At 43.4% G+C, this 18,058-nt stretch overlaps 1 protein-coding gene across 3 annotated transcripts in view; it reads right to left on the bottom strand.

Annotated features, from left to right (window-relative positions):
- sez6l2 (seizure related 6 homolog (mouse)-like 2) overlaps positions 1-18,058 on the bottom strand; it is a 55,013-nt gene that overhangs the window by 7,560 nt on the left and 29,395 nt on the right. For all 3 annotated transcript variants that reach the window (XM_052518327.1, XM_035770560.2, XM_052518328.1), the window contains 5 exons: positions 13,184-13,347; positions 9,683-9,877; positions 9,384-9,522; positions 8,632-8,828; positions 8,129-8,323 (listed from right to left, as the gene is read on the bottom strand). In XM_052518327.1, coding sequence (XP_052374287.1) covers positions 8,129-8,323; positions 8,632-8,828; positions 9,384-9,522; positions 9,683-9,877; positions 13,184-13,347 — 890 coding nt within the window. The remainder of the gene's footprint in view (positions 1-8,128; positions 8,324-8,631; positions 8,829-9,383; positions 9,523-9,682; positions 9,878-13,183; positions 13,348-18,058) is intronic.

Here is an 18,058-nt window from a genome sequence, read left to right as displayed (position 1 = left end):
GTAGAGTCCCTGCCCCAACGAATTGAGGCTGTTCTGAGGGCAAAAAGGGGTGCAACTCAATATTAGGAAGGTGTTCCTAATGTCTTGCACACTCCGTGTATGTACATACAGTATATGCAGGATTTTTTATTTTAAAAAATTACTTGAGAAAATCATAACATATATATTTTTTAAATTAAATACATTTTGGCGCCACATATATCATGTTGAATCCGTATGAACTTATGAACCATAGTACGATTAACTGTTTATATTGAAAAGAGATACATGAAACTCCTGAGCTGTCAATCACAATTTCTTATGTAATGTCATATTTTTTATAACTGCCTTATTGTTGCTGGACCCCAGTAAGGGCCTATGTGTTTAAACAAGATAGAAAAAATGCACTCTCCACTGGCGGGAGTATGGTGCCATAGTAATAATTCATTTCAAACCAATTCCAAATGCAAGCTTCATATGTAAATGATCAATTTCAAGCAATTGTTACGTACCAAAATACCAGTAGGTCTATGCTAGTAATTGTTGCCCCATTGCTGATGAGTTTGCAAAGTAAACAGTTAATATTCTTGATTACCAAACCATTTTTGGAGCTGCATATTTATTTATTATGACAATCCTCTCTTCCTATAATTTGACGTTTGCTCTGCACCAGATCCTATAGCTGTACAGAAAATCAAAAATCTGTTTGCCAGCTCACCACCCGACCTGTGTTTGCTGGACCAATCATAGAGCCCAATCACTGTGCTTTTCACTAGCCAATCTGTTGCCGTTTTTTGGCGTTTAGAGTAATCCACGTAGTCTCTGTGCCACAACATTACAAACCTGGCCAAATAATTTCAAGTCATCAGTCTCAAGTCCAAGTCAAGTCATTTTATTTTCTGTCAAGTCGAATCTCAAATCATCAAATTTGTGACTCAGGTAGACTTGAGTCCAACTAACAACTCTGTCTGTTATCACTTGGCTCATGTAAATGTAGTAGTTACCACTTTAACCCCTGTAAGTCTAAGCCCTTCGATCGCAATATCTACTAAGCTAACATATGAAATTGTTTCATAATTTAGCCATTTGATTTGGAATTTTAGGACCCCTGTAGGTATACAAAAATGATATCTATTTTAACTTTTTGCTTTGTTAGCAAGGGATGTTAATACTTTCTGAAGGAATTTTTATTTCTCTCTCTCTCTGGACCTGAGCCCTAGGATCATGCCTCAGGACTACCTGACTCCTGGCTGTCCCTAGTCCACCTGGTTGTACTGCTGATCCAGTTTCTGCTGTTTTGCCTGTGGCTATGGAACCCTGACCTGTTCAACAGAGGTGCTACCTTGTCATGCTGTTGCTCCAGTTTCAACTGTTCTGCCTACGGCAATGGAACCCTGACCTGTTCACCAGACGTGCTATCTTGTCCCGCACCTGCTGTTTTCGACCCTCTCTCTCTCCCTCCCTCTCTCTCTCTCTCTCTCTCTCACTCTCTCTCTAACTCACCTGCTGTCTCAACCTCTGAATGCTCGTCATCCTGAGGTGCTGATCTGTTGCACCCTCTACAACCACTGTGATTATTATTTGACCCTGCTGGTCATCTATGAACGTTTGAACATCTTGAAGAACGATCTGGCCTTAATGGCCATGTACTCTTATAATCTCCACACGGCACATCAAGATTTGATGAGGTTTAAATCTTAAACAACATGCCTATTCATTGTTTGAAGTATAATTGTAGGTCAAAGCTGTGTGCTGGAAAACCTTGATAGAGCAGGCATTGTGGTGCTCATGAATTTCCTTTATGTCTCGGCTTCAGACCAATGACTTCTCACTTAAAACATAGTTTTTTTTGTTTTCATAGAGATAGCATTCGAACCCAGGTCTGGTTGCTAGGCAACCACCCTGCTCCACCCATGGCTACACCCATGGCCACCCTGCTCCACCCATGGCTCCACCCTGGCCCTTCTTTGGACACTGTGTTAATTAACCACCTCCTCACCTCCAGACGAGCTTCAATGCCATACAACTCTCCTTCCGTGGCCTCCAACTGCTCTTAAATGCAAGTAAAATTAAATGCATGCTCTTCAACTGATCGCTGCTCGCACCTGCCCGCCCGTCCAGCATCACTACTCTGTACGGTTCTGACTTACAATATGTGAACAACTACAAATACCTAGGTGTCTGGTTAGATTGTAAACTCTCCTTCCAGACTCACATTAAGCATCTCCAATCCAAAATTACATCTAGAATCGGCCTCCCATTTCGCAACAAAGCATCCTTCACTCATGCTGCCAAACATACCCTTGTAAAACTGACTATCCTACCGATCCTCGACTTCGGCAATGTCATTTACAAAATAGCTTCCAACACTCTACTCAGGAAATTGGATGCAGTCTATCACAGTGCCATCCGTTTTGTCACCAAAGCCCCATATACAACCCACCACTGCGACCTGTATGCTCTTGTTGGCTGGCCCTTGCTTCATACTCGTTGCCAAACCCACTGGCTCCAGGTCATCTATAAGTCTTTGCTAGGTAAAGCCCCACCTTATCTCAGCTCACTGGTCACCATAGCAGCACCCACCCGTATCATGCGCTCCAGCAGGTATATTTCACTGGTCACCCCCAAAGCCAATTCCTCCTTTAGCTGCCTTTCCTTCCAGTTCTCTGCTGCCAATGACTGGAACGAACTGCAAAAATCACTGAAGCTGGAGACTCATATCTCCCTCTCTAACTTTAAGCACCAGCTGTCAGAGCAGCTCACAGATCACTGCACCAGTACATAGCCCATCTGTAAATAGCCCATCCAACTACCTCATCATATTTTTTTGCTACTTTGCACCCCAGTATCTCTACTTGCACATTTATCTTCTGCACATCTATCACTCCAGTGTTTAATTGCTAAATTGTAATTATTTCGCCACTTTGACCTATTTATTGCCTTACCTCCCTTATCTTACCTCATTTGCAAACACTCTATATAGACTTTTCTATTGTGTTATTGACTGTATGTTTGTTTATTCCATGTGTAACTCTGTGTTGTTGTTTGTGTCGCACTGCTTTGCTTTATCTTGGCCAGGCTGCAGTTGTAAATGAGAACTTGTTCTCAACTAGCCTACCTGGTTAAATAAAGGTGAAATAAAAAATAAATCCAGTGTGAGAAACTTGCTAGCAAATATTTGCACTATGGAACTAAATAAATAGTGCACTCTGAACCACAAAACGTATTTGCTAGATTCAAAATAGTGTTGTTGGACAAAGCAAGGACAGTAAACTTCGAAACGTGATAGTTTTATTGGGATTTGCAGATGTTGTTGGTACAATAAATAATTACCTTTAAAGGGAAGGTTGCACAATACAGTGCATTCAGAAAGTATTCAGACCCCTTGACTTTTTCCCTAAAAAAATACGTTACAGCCTTATTTTTTTATATTTTTTTCCGCTCATCAATCTACACAAAATACCCCATAATGACAAAGTAAAAACAGGTTTTAGGATTTTTTGCAAATGTATTAAAAAACGAAATAGTACATTTACATAAGTATTAAGACCCTTTACCCAGTACTTTGTTGAAGCACCTTTGGCAGCGATTACAGCCTCGAGTCTTCTTGGGTATGACACTATAAGCTTGGCACACCTGCACTTGGAGTTTATCCCATTCTTCTCTGCAGATCCTCTCAACCCCTGTCTGGTTGGATGGGGAGCGTCATTGCACAGCTCTTTTCAGGGCTCTCCAGAGATGTTCGATCAGATTCAAGTCCGGACTCTATCTTGGTCACTCATGGACATTAAGAGACTTGTCCCGAAGCCACTCCTGCTTTGTCTTGGCTCTGTGCTTAGGGTTGTTGTCCTGTTGGAAGGTGAACCTTCACCCCAGTCTGAGGTCTGAGCTCTTGAGCAGGTTTTCCTCAAGAATCTCTACTTTTCTCTGTTCATCTTTCCTCAATTCTGACAAGTCTCTGCCGCTGAAAAACAAACCCACATCATGATGCTGCCACCACCATGCTTCACCGTAAAGATAGTATTAGCCAGGTGATGAGCCAGACACTTGGCTATCAGGCAAAACAGTTAAATATTTGTTTCATCAGACCAGAGAATCTTGTTTCTCATGGTCTGATTGTCCTTTATGTGCCTTTTGGCAAACTGAACAGTGGCTTCCATCTGGCCACTCTACCATGAAGGCCTGACTGGTGGAGTTTTTCAGAGATGGTTGTCCTTTCCTGGAAGGTTCTCCCATCTCCAGAGAGGAACTCTGGAGCTCTGTCAGAGTGACCATTGTGTTCTTGATCACCTCCCTGACCAAGGCTTTTCTCCCTGATTGCTCAGTTTGGCCGGGTGGCAACTCTAGGAAGAGTCTTGGTGGTTCCAAACCTCTTCCATTTAAGAATGATGGAGACCACTGTGTTATTGTTGACCTTTAATGCTGCAAACATTTTTTGGTACCCTTTCCCAGATCTGTGGAGACAATTTCTCCGCCCTCATGGCTTGGTTTTTGCTCTGACATGCACTGTTCAATTGTGGGACCTTATATAGGCAGGTGTGTGCCTTTCCAAATCATGTCCAATTAATAGAATTTACCACACATCACACCCTGGTCTGTTTCACGTGTCTGTGTGATTGTCTCCACCTCACTCCAGGTGTCGCCCATCTTCCCCATTATCCCCTGTGTATTTATACCTGTGTTTTCTGTCTGTCTGTGCCAGTTCGTCTTGTTTGTTCAAGCCAAGCAGCATTTTGTCTCAGCTCCTGCTTTTTCCCCAATCTCTCTTTTTCTCGCCCTCCTGGTTTCGACCCTTGACCTTCCCGCCTGCCGTCCTGTACCTTTCCCCCACTTCTCTGGACTATTGACACCTGCCTGCCTTGACCTATCTATTTGCCTGTCCCTTTGGGATTATTAAACTATTCGTTATCCGAAGTGGTCTGCATCTCGGTCTTACATTCATATCTGATACCACAGGTGGACTCCAATCAATTTGTCGAAACATCTCAAGGATGATCAATGGAAACAGGATGCACCTGAGCTCAATTTCGAGTCTCATGACAAAGGTTCTGAATGCTTATGTAAATAAGGTATTTCTGTTTTTATTTGTAATACATTTGCAAAAAAATCCCCAGAAAAATGGTTTCGCTTTGTCATTATGGGGTATTGTGTGTAGATTGATGAGCTTTGAGGATGAGGATTTAAAAAATATATATTTTAGAATAAGGCTGTAACGTAACAAGATATGGAAAAAGTGAAGGGGTCTGAATACTTTCCGAATGCACTGTATATTTCCACATATCTAACAATGAAAATGGATTAAAACATTTTTAAGAAGTATAATAATTATACACTTCGGGACCTCCCAAGTGGCGTAATGGTCTAAGGCACTGCATTGCCATGTGCCACTAGAGATTCTGGGTTAGAGTCCAGGCTCTGTCGCAGCTAGCCACGACTAGGAGACCCATGGTCCCAACATAGTCCGGGTTAGGATTTGACGGCAGGGATGTCCTTGTCCCATCGAGCACTAGCGACTCCTGTGGTGGGCCGGGTGCAGTGCACATTGACACTGTCGCCAGGTGTATGGTGTTTCCTCCGACACATTGGTGCGGCTGGCTTCCGGGTTAAGTGGGCATTGTGTCAAGAAGCAGTGCAGCTTGGTTGGGTTGTGTTTCGAAGGATGCACGGCTCTCGACCTTCGCCTCTCCGGAGTCCGTACGGGAGTTGTAGCGATGAGACAAGACTGTAACTACCAATTGGATACCACAAAATTGAGGAGAAAAAAGGGTAATAATAAAAAAAAAATGAAACAGTTCTCTGCCCACAGTTAAATTCTGCTGGCTCCAAGTCCACTGACACCACCAGTGTTACAGCAAGACGGCGGACGACTTCTGTGATGGAGGTGAATCGGGTAAGTAGGTACTAAAGTGCCCTAAAATGTTATGTCATGTTACTAGTAGATGATTAAAAACTAAGATAGACAGCTATCTAAGTGCAACTAGCCATGCAAAACAAGCTGGCCCATTCAGATTTAGCATGGTGTTTGCTGATGGAATAAGCTAGCTAGATCGTTAGCAAGCAAGCTACAGCAACTCCAACACTGTATGTTTTGCAGAAATGAATGGTGAAATACGAATCAGATTAATGTCATTATTTATTTCAAGGTATGTCTTTATTTTTGCTGAACTACCTGATCTTTATTGGCGGACAACTTGCAGGATATCATGATAGCCAATGTTTGTGTTTGCCATTATACCTGGATTTTACGGTTACTGCTACTAGTAATGTTAGCACTCCGGTTAGCATTTGGCGAGCTATAGCTACAGCGGTTCTTCCTTTAAAGGTTTTGAGCTTATGCCGTGACCGTTTGTGGTAGATAGTGTGGTGCAATTTACCACAATCTGCCACTATCACAAGGGGGAGTTTGAACACTGATCTATCGGTAGTCTAAACTGTGGCACAAATTGACTATCTATTCATAAATTAATGGAGGTGTGAATGTTTCAGTCTGAGAGTCTCTCTTGTCTCTATAGAGTCCGGCATCAGGACCCAAAAATGTTTGCTGGTGGGTGGTCTTGGAGTTGAGCGAGAACTTGGGTAAATACGATGGCGCAATTATACTTGTGGACTAACTATTTTCGAAAAATAGTCACAGGGGGCTTTGGTTTCTCTTCCTCTAAAAACATAAATAAATAATTCAGAATAATAAACTGGCTTTATTTACACATACAAATGGCACCTACATCACACCTGCCCAGACCCACCTGCTCACACCCCCATCTCCAGCGCCGACGTCACTCTCTGCCACATGGCCCCAAACTTCCCCGTTTGTGTTTACATGTCTCAATGAATGATTATAGACGATAGAAGCCGCCTCTTAATGAGTTCTGAGAGCCAATCCCCCCCAAAATAATATACATTTATTTAGCCTAATTGTTTTTATGACTACAGACAGTAGCCTATTATTCCTCTTTTACTCCCTGCATTAATTAATTTGTCTGAAAAGAAACCACGCCTTGAATTAAGAACAGATATATATGCAATGCATTGACACATTGACAACTCAAATTGCTTTAAAGAGCCTTCTAATATTAGACAACAAATAAATATAGTAAAACAATAACTTTAGAAAATAGTCCATTTCTTCAAATTGCTGTGCAGAAAAAGGATGTCATCAAATTCTGAAAAATGTAAATTTCTCCCAAAACGCATATGTAAAGTGATATGTCAAATTGAGACTTTTAATAATGTTTAACAGCACCCTAATTCTGCAATCTTCAAAGGCTCTAGCCAACATCTGCATAGTGGTTGTTTTGACGGTGTCGGAAGTGGAACTGCGTTACAGCTGTCAAATCTACAAACGGCTCCTGGTATTCTACCGGCAGCATAGCCTAGTGGTTAGAGCTTTGGACTAGTAACCGGAAGGTTGCGAGTTCAAACCCCCGAGCTGACAAGGTACAAATCTGTCGTTCTGCCCCTGAACAGGCAGTTAACCCACTATTCCCAGGCTGTCATTGAAAATAAGAATGTGTTAAATAAAGGTAAAATTGAAAAAAATAAAATAAAGCGGACATTGACATTGGCTGCTCAGAGTCGCATTAAGATAAATCCCATGTTGCCTTGCTTACACTGGAATATGAGATGTAATCTACACCTTGATTAGGCTGAGAGAAATCCTCATTATTTAAATTATTTTTTATTTGAGCGTCATTATTTCTATATAGCCTACACTTTCTCGTTCTGAACTTCTAACATGTGAGACGGGTGAGGCTTTGCGACAATGATCAAGAGCAGCTGCTCACTGATTTGAACGCTCCAATGCAGTTCCACCTCCGACACCACCATAACATCAGCTATGCGGGTTTTGGCTATCGCCAGTTAATGCTCGATCTGATTGAATGTAGGTCTTACTCAACCTCTAAGATGTAAAGTGATTTGTAAATCAGCTAGTATGCTCAGTCGGTGATGTGCAACAGAGTCAAATCGAGGCTCTCAAACACATCCGAAGTGTTGTTTGAAGTATAGGGTTGTGTTCCCCTACTCAGCTGTTACATTGCATCAACCAATGAATGCATGCCACTTTGACTGTGCCGTTGGGCACCAGATTGCTATAATATATGATCTGGCATGCGTCAGCAATGTAGTCGGGCAGGAACGCACTTTAGCTCACCTTTGATGCAGGTGGGTGGGCTGTTGCTCCAGGAAAGATCCCATTGGCAAGTGATGATGTCAGAGCCACTGATGTCATACCCCGGTTGGCACTGATAGGTCAACACACTCCCCCTCACGGGAGAGGTGTGGGAGGAGCTAATCCAGCCAAATTCGATTTGAGGGAGGGCAGGGCAGGTGTCATTAGGCTCTACCTCTGGATGAAAAAGAAGATGTCATCAGATGTAGGATAAACCAGGTGCTTGTTCAGGAGTATATAATGTTACAGAACAGTCAGATTTAAATATATCGTGTAGAACACACAATTGAGGTAGAATACGTAATCGTATCGTCTGTTCATATATGTATCAAAGTTATTAACATTTTGCTTCACTGAATATATGCCAGGAAAATGTAGATTTTTGTATTTGTGTGATGTCATGTATGGGCAATCAATGTTTTGCATATCATGTCGTTTATGTGTATGTAATTCTCTGTATGTAAAAGTTCTGTATGTGTACGTACCACGGTAGTGAATAAGGAACCCCTGGCTGAGAATAAATGAGGAGTCGTCAGGGTCACTCTGGAACTGAATAGTGACCTCAGAACCACCTGACACGACCTGGAAACGTTCTCGTGACCCCAGGTACTGGCCAATCACATGGGACATGAGGTCGTGACCATCGAATATGGTGAGAACGTCGTTGTGGCGGATATTCAAACTTTGAGAGCGACAAAATACATGGAGAGGAAAACAACTTTCCCTTTAAATCACAATGTCACTTCAAATGGAATCATAAAATGTCATAATAAAACGTAGCTTCTCACAAACATTGTCATTTCTAATCCTTACAATAAAAACTTCACTGGAAGCATCACATCAGTTTTTTTTATGTCTGTCAGTCACAGTTGAAATGCACCCGGTTATAATCAAAAAGACGTCGCTACACCAGCCACGGAAGTAGCCATCAGTGAAGCAGCGAAACGCAAGGCTCACATTGTTCGACCTACATTTTAACCCTCAAGTATATTCCTTACAAAACATGCACGTTTCTAAATAAACATGCTTATTTTGAGTTCTACCTCCATCATATGGACCTCTTGTGTGGTGGGGGAAAAAACTATGCAAAGGGAGCGCTCATGTTATGCAAGTGAGGTTTCAGAAGCAAAAGAGGCATGGGAAAATTAAAGGAGAACAATTCCCTCTCCCAAATGCTTCAACCACAGCTTCAAAGACCAGAATTATGCCTGTTGGGTGTTGGTGAGGTCAAACTCACATCTGGATGTCCAGTTCGATGCGCTTCTCCTCATTGCCATGGATCTGCCACACACAGTCCTGCCCCTTGGAGTAGCTCTGTGGCCAATCGGGGGACAGAACAGTACTGGAGGGATCGGTCAACTCTCCCCCACACAAAGCTGAGAGGGGGTGGGAAGAGAGGGTGTGGGGTAGTAAGCACAGGAAAAAAAAGTTATTGTAACATTACTTGTATTATTGTCTTTAGTTTTTAGTTTAGTGAATGAAAGGGGCTTTATAAACAAATTATCATAATGTAATGGTAGTACTCAATGGTATTACCTTTACACACAGGCTCGCTCTCATTCCAGTGTGGATCGCTTTGGTCCACACACTCAATGACCCCAGAGCCCTGCTCCATGACAAAGCCCGGGGAGCAGGAGAAGGTGACTGTGGTGCCCAACGGAAAGGTGATGTCACTGCCGCTGAAATTCCCATGGGGCAAGTAGGGCTCATAACAGTGTTCCCCGTCAAAGGCTGAGAGAGAGCGAGAGAGATAAAACAGTTTGCACGTGTGAATATGAGGAGAGAAGTAGGATAATGCATAATATAAGATTAATTCAAGCAGGGTTGATCCCATTTAGTCAACCGGTCGATTGTTTGGTTGATGGTCGACCAAGATTTCTTTAGTTGAGCAGTCGCAATGTTTTTTTTTTTTTCATGGTGCACATGATTCACCCCTGATTCACGCCAGTCTAAGTGGACTAATCCATTGCGGAGGCCACAGGAATGGCACAGTCCATCACTCTAAGACATGATACTGAAATTGTAAATGGTTATATTATGTACACTACCGTTCAAAAGTTTGGGGTCACTTGGAAATGTCCTTGTTTTTGAAGGAAAAGCACATTTTTTGTCCATTAAAATAACATCAAATTGATCAGAAATACAGTGTAGACATTGTTAATGTTGTAAATAACAATTGTAGCCGGAAACGGCAGATTTTTTATGGAATATCTACATAGGCTTACAGAGGCCCATTATCAGCAACCATCACTCCTGTGTTCCAATGGCACATTGTGTTAGTTAATCCAAGTTTATAATTTTAAAAGGCTAATTTATCATTAGAAAACCCTTTTGCAATTATGTTAGCACAACTGAAAACTGTAGTACTGATTAAAGAAGCAACACAACTGGCCTTCTTTAGACTAGTTGAGTATCTGGAGCATTTGTGGGTTCGATCACAGGCTCAAAATGCCAGAAACAAATACTTTCTTCTGAAACTCAGTCTATTCTTGTTCTAAGAAATTAAGGCATTTCCATGCGAGAAATTGCCAAGAAGCTGAAGATCTCGTACAATTTTTGCCAATCTTTTATTTCTATTGGCCAGTCTGTGATATGGATTTTTCTTTGCAACTCTGCCTAGAAGGCCAGCATCCCGGAACTTGGATTAGCTAACACAACGTGCATTATCCCCTATGTATTTATACCTGTGTTCTCTGTCTGTTTATTGCCAGTTCGTTTTTTTGCCAGTTTGTTTTGTTTGTGAAACCTACCAGCATTTGTTCCCCGGCTCCTGTCTGTTTCTTGCTCCTGTTTCCTAGTCATTCCTGGTTTTGATGTTTCTGCCTGCCCTGACCCTGAGCCTGCCTGCTATTCTATACCTTACCCCACCTCACTGGATTATTGACGCCTGTCTGCCCTGACCCTGAGACTGCCTGCCGTTCTGGACCCTTTGCACCTTCTCTGGACTACCTGCCTGTATTTGACCTGTCATTTGCCTGCCCCTGTATTATAAATAAGATAGCGTACCTAATCACGCTGATGTCCGGGAGGGCTCTGGCCTGAGCTACGGCAGTATGGGAACAACATTCGGCCATATGCTTCAGTCTGAAGGAGTTTGTGGCAAAGGAAAATACAGTTTTTGATGCTGCATTGTCTGGGAAAGAGGCTTCAGTGTGGCAGACTACACAATGGAATTACGCACGTTGGCAGCTGAGAGTGCCTGGAACCTGGATGCACTGTCCGACATGTTCCTGCGCAGCATATCGGAGGAAGTAAAAGAGCTACTGACGGATATTGACTCGCTCATCGCCTTGACCATTCAGATTGATGGGCGACTACAGGAACAACGGAAGGAGAGGAGATTCGATTTTGCCCGCCCGTCCATGGATTCCACCTCGCCTCCAAGGTATCCCGGAAGTCCCCGACGGCTCCGTTGTCGAGAGAACCCGAGGCTACCTGTGTTCCCCCAAGGGCCTCCAAAGACTGACGATTTACCTCTTCCTGAGCCCATGCAACTAGGCAGAGCTAGGCTGTCTCCAGCTGAACAGCTATACAGGCTTTACACTAAGAGCTGCCTGTATTGCGGGACTACAGGTCATTTCGTCTCCACCTGTCCACTAAAAGACCAGGCTCACCGGTAGGAGTGAGTACTTTGGCGGGCCATACGGATATCTTTTCCTCTCCCCTTACTTGCACCTCCTTTCATTCCATATTGCTGTGGGGGAACCAGTCAAAATCTCTCTGGGTACTCATTGACTCTGGGGCCGTTGAGAGTTTTATGGATGCTACCCTGGCTTCCGAGTTGGATATCCCCACTCAGCCCCTATCCATTCCCATGGACGTTAGAGCACTGGACGGGCACTCTATAGGCCGGGTCACCCACAATACCACCCCCATCAACCTAGGTGGGTCAGGGAACCACAGCGAAATGATCCAGTTCCTGCTCATTAAGTTTCCTCAGGTTCCCAGGGTATTTGGATTCTCCTGGCTCCAGCAACACAATCCCTTCATTGACTGGTCTGCCGGTGCCATCATGGGCTGGAGACCGTTCTGCCAAGCTCATGGCCTGAAGTCAGCGCAGCCTGCCTCGGGACATCTTCCTGGGAGCTCGGAAGTTGCCCCGGACCTCTCCACCATTCCCGCGGAGTACCAGGACCCCCGGGAGGTGTTCAGTAAGGCCCAGGCCACTTCGCTGCTGCCGCACCGACCATATCACTGTGGGATTGACCTTCTCCCAGGCACCACTCCGCCCCAGGGATGACTGTACCGCAATTCAAGAATGCATGCAACTATTTTTTGTCTGCTATAATAAAGGCTCTATATTGTTTATTTTGTGTTAGAGCTGACTCTCTGGTACATTTATTTATTTGGTGTTGTTTACACTGTTCCGAAAAAACAGCAACTGTTTGGCACACACAATACTAACGTAACACTTGCTCCAATATACTCCTTTTTCTTGATCTTCAGTAGTTTCCAAAGCTAAGTAAAATGTCTTCTACAGATCTGACTTCCCCTTTCCCTGCTGAGCAACTAGTAAACATTCGCCCATTTCGTGTTTCTTTTTTCCGTCCTCTGCCTCCATTTTGCTGTTGACATTACTGTGTTCGGAGTTTGTTATAACCAATTTATTGATGCGATTATGGTGGGCTATAGGTCAGGCCCTATTGGTCACATGCATGCGAGGAGAGCGAGACAACGTGCCCCAGTCAATTTTTTTAACAGTGTGACTATTGGGCTCTTTCTTGAGTCATTTGTGTGACTTAATCAAACAGTGTGCTTAAACCATCAGACAAGCTCAGTGCATACGTAATTGGTTTTATTCAAACACATATATGGAAAAAAAAGTTTAAACATTTTGACCCATCTATTGGTCGAAAGAACACAACGACTCTCAATCGACCCCAAAAATGTTTTTTTTTTTTGTCGTGGACAGCCCTAAACTAAAGCAAGCAGCAGTGTCTGTATTGCACAGTCATATCACAGTCAATTACAAATAAGAGTGAGAAAGAGACAAGAGAAACTGTGTGTACTGATGTTGGGAGCATTTTAAGGTCTCACCCTCATAGCGCAGAGCTAGTAGTAACGGGATGGAAGAGGAGTCGGCCGTGAGCTCCAGGTAGAGTATGGAGCCCTCGCTCACGATGCCACGCTCTGGCACATCGTCCAGGTCTGAGTCAAAGAGCAGGGGAGACATGGAGTTGTTTCCGCTGCGCACAATCAGCCTGACAAAGAGGGAGAAGAAAGGATAAAGGGAAAGAAGGAAGAGTAGAGAGGCGGAAGGTGGGGAGAAAGGGGAGAATGAAGGGCAGAGGGAGTAAGAATAGCGGGTAGGAAGGAAGGACGGTAGAAAGGAAAGAAAGTTAAAAGGAAGGAAAGAAGGGAGAAAAGAAGAGTGAAGGGAGAGAGGTTATTCCTTCAAGACGTTTAATGATTTTATTAGTATTTGTATTTATTATGGATCCCCATTAGCCGCTGCCAAGGACACTACTCTACTACCACATATCTACAACAGAAAATCTGTGTACGTGTGTGTGTTGTGCGTATGTTATCGTGCGTGTATGCAAGTGTCTGCCTGTGCAAGTGTCTCTTCACAGTCCCCTTTGTGGTGCCCGACTACACTACTGGACAGTAGTCAAGGTGCGAAAGAACTAGGGCCTGTAGGATCTGCCTTGTTGATAGCGTTCTTAAGAAGGCAGAGCAGCGCTTTATTATGGACAGACCACTTCCCATCTTAGCTACTGTTGCATCAATATGTTTGGACCAGGTTTAGTGTTTAGTGAATGTGTCCCAAATACAATACTTTTAGTTTTTGAAATATGTAGGACTAACTTATTTCTTGCCACCCATTCTGAAACTGACAGTAGCTCTTTGTTAAGTGTTGCAGTGATTTCATGTGCTGTGATAGCTGACGTGTATAGTGTTGAGTCATCAGCATACATAGACACACATTCTTTATGCACAGCTAGTGGCAGGCCATTAGTAAAGATTGAAAAAAGTAAGGGTCCTAGACAGCTGCTCTGGGGAATGCCTGACTCTCACTGGATTATGTTGGATAGGCTTCCATTAAAGAACACCCCCGTGTTCTGTTAGACAGGTAACACTTGATCCACAATATAGAAGTGGATGTAAAGCCATAACATATATGTTTTTCCAGCAGCAGATTATGATCAAAAATGTCAAAAGCTGCACTGAAGTCTAATGAAACAGATCCCACAAACGTTTTATCAATTTCTCTCAGCCAATCATCAGTCATTCGTGTAAGTCTCGCACATGTTGAATGTCCATCCCTATAAACGTGCAGTTGTTCATTTGTTTACTGTGAAATAGCATTGTGGTAGCACATTGTTTTTTTTTTCTCCAACAGACACCTCCGTCGTGACGTCCCCTGTCTGTGGTGGTAAACAGCCACGAAAAGCATAGCTGAGAACCTTCTAGGCAAGTAATAGTTCTCTGATAGAGTTCAGTCTGTCAAATCAGAGGGTCTGTTGTCCAAACCTTTGGCAGTCTCTATGGGGGTGCAACAGAGTTCAATTCTCGGGCCGACTCTCTTCTCTGTATACATCAATGATGTCGCTCTTGCTGCTGGTGATTCTCTGATCCACCTCGACGCACACGACACCATTCTGTATACTTCTGGCCCTTCTTTGGACACTGTGTTAACTCATCTCCAGGCGAGCTTCAAAGCCTCTCCTTCCGTGGCCTCCAACTGCTCTTAAATGCAAGTAAAACTAAATGCATGCTCTTCAACCGATCGCTGCCTGCACCTGTCCGCCTGCCCGTCCAGAGTAGCCACTACTCTGGACGGTTCAAACTTAGAATATAATACAAATACCAAGGTGTTTGGCAAGACTGGGGGAATGCTAATTCGCATAATAAAAAAAATGTATGTAGCGTCCGAACAGTTTGGTTAGAGACAGCTTGCGCTGTTCTGTGAAGGGAGTAGTACACAAAGTTGTACGAGATTTTCAGTTTCTTGGCAATTTCTCGCATGGAATAGTCTTCATTTCTCAGAACAAGAATAGATTGACGAGTTTCCGAAGAAAGTATTTGTTTCTGGCCATTTTAAGCCTGTAATCGAACCCACAAATGCTCCAGATACTCAACTAGTCTAAAGAAGGCAAGTTCTATTGCTTCTTTAATCAGTACAACAGTTTTCAGCTGTGCTAACATAATTACAAAAAGGTTTTCTAATGATAAATTAGCAAACACAACGTGCCATTGGAACACAGGAGTGTTGGTTGCTGATAATCGGCCTCTGTAAGCCTATGTAGATGTTCCATTAAAAATCAGCCATTTCCGGCTACAACATTAACAATATCTACACAAATTTGATCAATTTTATGTTATTTTAATGGACAAAAATATTGATTTTCTTTCAAAAACAAGGACATTTCCAAGTGACAACAAACTTTTGAACAGAAGTGTACTTGTCGGTTGTTTTGCCCTTCACGCCCATAAACCTAGTCTAGTCTGAATGTACCAGTTTAATGTGGGCTATTTTTAGCACTTTTCTGGAATTCTTGGTTGTTTTATTGCTTTACTGGGCGGCTTATCAGTGGTAGAGATGACAGTGATATTTATGTTTGAGCTGATAATGCAAGGTGAGCTGCAGACAGTGGACTTCCTACTAGGGCAATCCGCCTCAGTGCTAACAGTATACCTCAGGTTCATAGGCGCATGATTAATGCATACAATAGCTGTAGGATTGACATTGAAGGGAGTTAGAAGGACATAAATTAGGTTACTCATATTATGACTGCCAACGGCCCTGGGACAATGCACATTTGCAAGAGCACTACGATAACTCAGCAACACAATGGTAGGGATTATCTGAGCAGGGCTTAAAATCCGTGGGCAGGGTCCAGGAGCCAAGATGATTTGGATGGACTCATATCATTCCTGTAGAGCATCTTCTGTTTCCAAAAGGTGTCAAAGTTATCTATAAAAGCTATGCAACAGATCTACAGTAGTATTTTAGCCAGATGTGTAATACCAGTAGCCTGCTGAATCTTTCACAGCCGTGGCCAGTGATGGCTCCGGGCCTGAAATAACTGGCCGCTTTTTGGAATCTTTCAGAGCCAGAATCAGTTCTTCAAAATCCATTTTCAGCAGTTCCAAGCTAGCCCTCCTAATGCCATTTAATCCTACATGGACTACGACAGCATCAGCCCCCAACAGCTGTCGGAGAATGGTATGAGAGAGCCTCGTAATGTCCTGTACTCTGGGATAGCACAGGGTTTTTTCCCCGGGTACCGAGATGTTTCTCACCATAGAGCTACCGATGATGAAAGCTGGTGAAATGGCTGAGGAGGTCCGGACTTTCTTTCGCCCAGATACCCTCATGGCCCAATGAAGGTGGGAGCTCTGAAGATCTGAAACCGAGGTAGAAGCCACCAGAGAGAAAGACAGAACATGGGACGAAGATGCAGGTACCGCCGCATCTGATCTCAAAGTGGAAGTCCCCAGGGACGAAGGCGCCAGAACCTTTGGATCCAGGGTGGTGAAGCTGTTTGAAGTATGTATCCGGTCCGGGCTTACCACTGCCAAGAAGGCCCCTATTGCCAAAGGCTGCTGCTTTCAACTTTCACGGCGAGTGACGTGCCTCCATGGCTGCTCAGTAGGGTCAAGAATAGGAACATCCACTAAGTCATCCAAAATCATCCTACTATCTCTATTCTCCAGGGAAGGTGGAAACCCCTTCAGGGAGGAATCACTGCAGGGCACCGGACAGTCGGCTGTGGAGAGACAACATGGCGGCAACACTCCCATCAACACAGTTCCTGCAGCGTTGAAAACGTTTGTTTAGCGACCTCCATTTGAAACAGGCTAGCTGGGCTTCAGTGTCTCTCTTCTTGAAAATAATTTACAAGTCAACTGATCAGTCAACTGATTTGTGCAATCAATCTGTGCAGTTAGAGTAGTTAACTCTCTTAACTAAATGCATTATACCAGTAGAAAGGGCCCCAGCTTTTTGGGGGCCCTAAGTGAGATTTGCTTGGGTGGCCCCACCACCTCTCGGGCAAAACATTTTACTGGCCCCATCTTGACGGTGGAGAGATTTTTTTAAAGTACATTTCTGGCAATTCTACACATTTTGTCATGGGGCTTAGAGAAATGCTGCAGTGTTAAAGCAGTATTTTTTGCACTTCTACACATTTTGCCACAGGTTAGAGAGAAAATGTTCACTTTTAATAACTAATTTCCTGCAATTCCACAAAATTCCATGACTTATGCCATGTTAATATGATATCTGAATGAGAGTTACTAATACAATCAATTGGGCCCCCCTGTAGGTCAGGGCCCCTGGGCACGTGCCCTGCATGCCTGGTCAGCATTCAACAAGTTTAGATAGCTGGCTAATTGAGTGACTGTCAGTGACTGACATATTTATTTATTTAATTTAACCTATATTGAACTAGGCAAGTCAGTAAAGAACAAATTATTATTTACAATGACGGCCTACCAAAAGACAAAAGGCTTCCTGCAGGATGGAGGCTGGGATAAAAAAATTAAAATAAATATATAAATATAGGACAAAACACACATCACGACAAGAGAAACAACACAACACTACATAAAGAGAGGCCGAGGACAACACATGAAAACATGACAATGACAACATGACAACACAGCATGGTAGCAACAAAACATGACAACAACATGGTAGCTACACATGCTACACCCTGCTTAAGCCAGTACATGTCCAGGCCCGTCTGAAGTTTGCTAGAGAGCATTTGGATGATCCAGAAGAAGATCGGGAGAATGTCATATGGTCAGATGAAACCAAAATTGAACTTTTTTGGTAAAAACTCAACTCGTCGTGTTTGGAGGACAAAGAATGCTGAGTTGCATCCAAAGAACACCATATCTACTGTGAAGCATGGGGGTGGAAACATCATGCTTTGAGGCTGTTTTTCTGCAAAGGGACCAGGA

Source organism: Oncorhynchus keta, chromosome 5 (assembly GCF_023373465.1).
Source record: "Oncorhynchus keta strain PuntledgeMale-10-30-2019 chromosome 5, Oket_V2, whole genome shotgun sequence".
Taxonomy (NCBI): domain Eukaryota; kingdom Metazoa; phylum Chordata; class Actinopteri; order Salmoniformes; family Salmonidae; genus Oncorhynchus; species Oncorhynchus keta.
This window is presented reverse-complemented; position numbering and strand designations above follow the sequence as displayed.